The sequence below is a fragment of the Osmerus eperlanus genome, chromosome 17 (assembly GCF_963692335.1).
Source record: "Osmerus eperlanus chromosome 17, fOsmEpe2.1, whole genome shotgun sequence".
Classification (NCBI taxonomy): Eukaryota; Metazoa; Chordata; class Actinopteri; order Osmeriformes; family Osmeridae; genus Osmerus; species Osmerus eperlanus.
Genome location: NC_085034.1, coordinates 9,648,064 through 9,654,063, shown reverse-complemented (window position 1 = coordinate 9,654,063; position 6,000 = coordinate 9,648,064). Strand labels below are relative to the sequence as shown.

General features: G+C 42.0%; 1 protein-coding gene across 1 annotated transcript; it reads left to right on the top strand.

Moving 5' to 3' along the window:
• Positions 1-3,676: 3,676 nt before the first annotated feature.
• Positions 3,677-5,583, top strand: LOC134038126 (vitelline membrane outer layer protein 1 homolog). The gene is made up of 5 exons (XM_062483742.1): positions 3,677-3,958; positions 4,123-4,235; positions 4,527-4,833; positions 5,038-5,051; positions 5,548-5,583. The coding sequence occupies exons 1-4, from the start codon at positions 3,743-3,745 to the stop codon at positions 5,041-5,043; spliced, it is 642 nt and encodes a 213-aa protein (XP_062339726.1). The 5' UTR covers positions 3,677-3,742; the 3' UTR covers positions 5,044-5,051; positions 5,548-5,583.
• Positions 5,584-6,000: the final 417 nt, after the last annotated feature.

The window sequence follows — 6,000 nt, the reverse complement described above, 5'->3', positions numbered from 1 at the left end:
AATTATGAAATGTAATGTACAATATGATATACGCTGATATTCTGGTCCCGGGCCCAGGCAAGACTGTCAGCTGGCCTGCTAGTACATCTATTTTCGGAAACAGTAGTCTGCGGCTAAAGCGTTAGCATCATTACGTTAGCCCGTTTCCCTATAGCCTACCACAGCGGTCTGTGAGATGCATGTGTTCTCAATCGTTGAAATAAACATTCCTCACAAATGTTCGTTTTTGGATTTATTATGACATTAGATTACAAGTAAACGATTTGTTTTGATACGGGAACAATGATATTAAGCAATGCACGAGTAGGCTATAGGCGATCTTACAGCATTCCATAACACACGTTGGTTGTGGATAGTATGTCCATGCGTGGCAAAATACATTGTTATGTCTACAAAAATGCTTTCGATATAGTATAAATTTAGCTTGCAAATCCTGAGAATAGCCTACCAAAGTTGAATTGTTAGCGATGCTAGCTAACGTTGGTTTGCTAGGTGTATATAACATTTCACTAGGTCTTGATTTACTGAAATTATTATGAAATGTTATGTTCTACTAGCCATTTGCCTACTTTAGCAAGTCACTGTATTTCTAAGCCCTGATAGTGTAACTGAGACGACACAGTAAATAATTTCTCTTTCAATAAGCCCCCATTCCAGTGTTGAGCATTAAATTAGCTGCACGGTCTGTAGAGATCTTGGGACGAAGCCACTTTTTTGTTCTAAAAACGGGCTATACGCCGCTTCGAAATATAAGCCGTACAACCACAAGAAAACTATAAAATCAGTGTACGAGCCGCGGTTTTATTTCCCCAAAATACGGTAAATCAACTTAGGTTAGGTTCACAGTTTGTTGAACTCACTTTCTGAAACACCCCCCTGTTCTACTACCCATGCTGGTTCACAAGACTGTAAATAATCAACATATAGATAACAACACTCCCATCAGGCAGGGGCCAAGCTACCCCTAGCTCAAAAAGAGCCACCTCCCTGAAATTAGTTTTTGCAGGTTGCAGGTCTGCATTCCCTCAAATTTGTATTTCGCCCCCCCCCCCCCCCCCCCCCCCCCCCCCCCCGAGGTGTGCAGGTCCTCGAGGGTAGGCAGATTGCAGCCAATCACCTTCTCAGCAGTGCGGATGATACGCTGCAGCCTGCTCTTGTCCTTGGCAGTGGCAGCAGCGTACCAGACGGTGATGGAGGAGGTGAGGATGGACTCAATGATGGCTGAGTAGAAGTGCACCATCATTGTCTTTGGCAGGTTGAACTTCTTCAGCTGCCGAAGGAAGTACATCCTCTGTTGTGCTTTCTTGATGAGGGAGCTGATGTTCAGTTCCCATTTGAGGTCCTGGGAGAGGATAGTGCCCAGGAAGCGGAAGGACTCCCCAGTGTTGACTGGGGAGTCACACAGGGTGATGGGGGTGAGTGGGGCTGTGTTCTTCCTGAAGTCCACAACCATCTCCACTGTCTTAAGAGCATTGAGCTCTAAGTTGTTCTGGCTGCACCAGGTCACCAGGTTGGCTGCTTCCCACCTATAATCAGACTTGTCTCCACCAGAGATGAGCCCAATAAGGGTGGTGTCGTCCGCAAACTTCAGGAGTTTGACGGACGGTTTCACGCATATACGGTATATGTTCCTTCAGGCAAACGCAATGATGTCACCTCTTACCATGGCATCTGTGTACTCCTCCAGTTTGCTGGAGGATACAGTTGTCTGTTGTTGTAGAAACAGATCATTTAGGAAACTCTGTTTTAAAGGACAGACACACCAGTGTAAGAGTAAGACAAACTAGGGTTAGGGTTTGACATGCTGGTGCAGATGAAAGGGTTACGTTATAGTTCAAAATAACAATACAGGGAATTAAACATCCTTATTTTAGGAGACTTCTGGACTTTACTTTGAGTCTGTTTACGGTAAGGTCAAAATTACTTTCAGCTCCACTGCAGATATGTACCCACTGCTGTCTGCGTCGTACTTCCTCCAGATCTACAGAGAGAGAGAAGATAAAAATGTGACATTCACACCAAACAGTTTATCATCGAAATAGTAAGATAATCATGATGACAATGTAACAAAATCAATAGAGAAAACAAACGCTACATTCAGAGCAACCAATAACAAAGGTATTTTAAATGCAAATAAACCTAGTACACCTAACGCACCTGAGCAAGTATAGTAGGCTAATCAAACTCAGTGATTGATTTAGCTTCTCCTTTTGTAAACCCATCCTGCAAACCAAAATAGCGACGCCGGCTATATGAAAGAACAATTGCCTGACACATTCAAATTCAAATTGCCTATCACCGGTACTCGGTGGCTGCAGTAGGCCAAATATATCTTTGCAAAGACAAGAGAATAAGTAAACACATTTTGGGCCTCTGCACGAAAAAACTCTTGGCTATAAAACCAGTAAATATACATTTTACAACACTGAAAACATTACTAGAATGTGATGCATGTGTTATGCCAGGTTGCTTTGCGTTGTCTTGTCCTAAGAATTTCAGTGCCCAGTATGACCTTGTGTTGTTTTGTGCATCTGACCATAAAAGACTTGAACTGGAACTCAGCTAACAATCAGACTAAATGGTAGAACAGTGGTGGTTGAAAAAACAGCGATTCAAGTTCACAACACAATCCTCCTGTGGACACATAAAATAACAAAAAATACATGAAATAGGATTACATTTTAAAACCAGCACATACAACTCATATTCACCTCTTGTTTGTCAGGGACACATAAAAATGCTCTCTCTCTTGATAGAGTGACTTAGGAGTTCAGCCACTTCTATTGTCCAACAATTGAAAGCAGACACAAGGACAAGTAACTTAAAATGCAAAAAACAAATAGTAAGATAATCATGATGACAATGTAACAAAATCAATAGAGAAAACAAACGCTACATTCAGAGCAACCAATAACAAAGGTATTTTAAATGCAAATAAACCTAGCGCACCTAACGCACCTGAGCAAGTAGCCTATTCATGGGTTTCATGTGACGTCACACAGTGGTCGCGGCGCCATATTAACCCTGTAAGACCCCTTGTTGTAAAATTACGTCACCTTTAGCTCCCCAAAAAACACATTTTCAAAAAGAAATGTTGCGTCGCTGTATCGTTGCACGGTTTAGGATAATATTATAGTAAGTTAAATAGTATGGTTCAGTACATAAGTGAAGTTAACACCATTTTGCTACCTGCATATACCTAAAGCTTCCGTGACGCAAAATACGGTAAATCAACTTAGGTTAGGTTCAGTTTGTTGAACTCACTTTCTGAAACCCCCCCCTGTTCTACTACCCATGCTGGTTCACAAGACTGTAAATAATCAACATATAGATAACAACACTCCCATCAGGCAGGGGCCAAGCTACCCCTAAGAGCCACCTCCCTGAAATGAGTTTTTGCAGGTTGCAGGTCTGCATCCCCCCCCCCCCCAATGTTGACTCTATGGCTACGGCCTTGCTCTCTAGTTCATATCAGCTTTACTGGAACCGAAAAGTAAAGGATTCCCATTTTACAGTAAATCAAGTCAGAGACCAGGGTTAGGTTCAGTTTGTTGAACTCGCTTACTGGAACCCCCCTGTTGGCATTGAACCCCCCCCCTGTTCTACCACCCATGCTGGTAAAAAGACTGTTATTTATATGTTAATTATTTACAATGTGGAGGCCACATTAGGCCAGGTCAAGCTATAAGAGATATCAGTTCTCAGTTGGCTTTCTGTGTCTTCAGGCTGAGAGACTGTAAACATGGCCATCTTTCTCCCAATTGCTGTGGTCCTTGCTACGTTGTCCCCTGGCCTCTCTGCATATGGGGAGAAGACGTCCATAGAGCGTGCAGGCACTGCATACAGTAGCAGACCCTACTCATCTGTGCTTATCGTGTCCAATGGAGAGAAGTTTGGGACGTGGAAATGGCCTGAGATGTGTCCTGACACGTTCTATGCTGTTGGGTTCAGTCTGAGGGTAAAAACTATGTATTGTGTGTGTCAATTTACAAATTGCAAGTTTGTGAGAGTTTGGTTAAAATGTTTGTCAGTTTTGGAATCAATACAGTTGTGCATAGAAGTAACCCACACTACTATTTGGGTTAATTTCATGCTAGCATGTGTCTATCTACTCTCTTTCAGGTGCAACCTCGTCAATATTCTAGGGATGACACTTCCCTCAATGGCATTCGCCTCATTTGTGCCAAAGGCGAGGACAGGCGCTACCTTCATACAATCGAGTCTCACATTGGATAGTAAGATAACACTTTAGCTCTTACGGACTTGTTAAACTTCTTTGTAAACTTTGGCCTTCTGCCTTGTGTGAGTAGATTAAATATAGGGTACAGGTCAGGCTTCTGTCTGATCATGTTCAATTTCTTAGTAAAAATGTTGTTAAGATATGAGAATTGAGGAAACTTGAGTAACTTTACCTGTATATCCCCGGTAATTCACCAAAAGAGCACCCTCTGTCTATTCCATGCTCCCTCATGATCTCTTTGACCTTTTTCCCCCTCTCCCTTCCCCATTGTACTCATTGTCTCCAGCTATGGTGACTGGTCGAGCCCTCAGTATTGCCCCACGGGAACACTCGTCTCCTTCCAGCTGCGTGTGGAGCCACACCTGGGCATATTTGATGACGACACTGCCGTCAATAACATCAAATTCCGCTGCAGCAGCGACCCAGTTCTGGAGGGTAACGGCTATGAGTGGGGAGAGTACGGCACCTGGAGCCAGGAATGTCGCAATGGGGGCATCTGCGGCATTGAAACCAAGATGGACAAGTACAAGAGTTGGCTGATCGACCACACATCTCTCAATGACGTGCGTTTCCACTGTTGCTCCCAATCCCAGGTAAAACAAACATGAAGATTGTAGTTTGTTGATATTTATGGATGTCTACACATTTTTATGTTAGATGGCTTTTATTTAAAGCCATTTCAGTAAATTAATCAATAGAGCATATACTGTATTGATGCCCCTGAAAGAAACATATACCCCTGTAATTACTTGAATCGTTCATTTTGACCTTGTTATAATTAGCATGCTTTTTTCCAGAAATGATCTGTGAGGAACAGATCGTGAACCACCTCAACCTGGAACACAAACTTGGACCAAACGGTTGTATTTTGCGTTGTTACTGACAATGATTGCTTCCAGTAAACTTTTTTTTTTATTTTTTTTACTTTTTACATTATCCAGTAGCCTAACTTTTTAACATGGTTTTTGTGTCGGGAAAATGGAGGATATGGATTTTAGGTTCGTTTTGCAATTGTAGGCTACTGTTAACAATTATAGGTATAGCTATGATAATTATACTTGGATAATTTAGATTGAGATATAGGCTTATGCCTGATGCCTAAACATTTGAAATCACAAACTACCATAGCCATACATTTAACGGCTATGTGTATCAAATCATTGTTCATCATTTTTTTATGCATTAGGCTAAATGTTGTTGTTGCTAAATGTTACATATTGAACTGATGAGATAACCCCCACAAGACCAAACCCCATGAAGACCAACAGACCCCGGACGGGAAGAATCCTGATTAAAAGTTTGTCCCATACCCTTACCCTGACATCCGTCATTAAAGGACAATTTATGTAAACGCTAAATGTCTCTGAGTCCTATTTCATTGTAAATCAGGCCTTCAAGGCCCCTGGGTTGCTACGACGTCACTCTTAGTATTTGGAATAGCCTAGTAAATGAGCAGCAACAAATGTGTGGTTTTAAATCTATGCAATCTTCATAAATAATAAGTATGCATAGGCTACCTATTTAAATGACCGAAATATTACTTGTAAAATGTAAGTTAGAAAAAAACGCACCCATCTGCAACTGACGCAAAAACACCTCACAATTTCCCCAGAAATTGTACCCTCTCTAGTTAGACACGCATCACTTTGCCGACACCATCTGTTATCAGCCTTTAGTGAGACGACTGGTGGCTATAACTTCTTAACTGCTCATTTCAAAGGCCTGGCCCACCAATGCCTTCCCCTGGGGAGAACACATAG

Bases quoted from the DNA above. Each gene is read 5' to 3' on its own strand.
- LOC134038126 (XM_062483742.1), top strand. From the start codon at position 3,743: ATGGCCATCTTTCTCCCAATTGCTGTGGTCCTTGCTACGTTGTCCCCT. The intron at 3,959-4,122 runs GTAAAAACTATG...ACTCTCTTTCAG, and splicing joins CTGTTGGGTTCAGTCTGAGG to GTGCAACCTCGTCAATATTC. The intron at 4,236-4,526 runs GTAAGATAACAC...CATTGTCTCCAG, and splicing joins ATCGAGTCTCACATTGGATA to CTATGGTGACTGGTCGAGCC.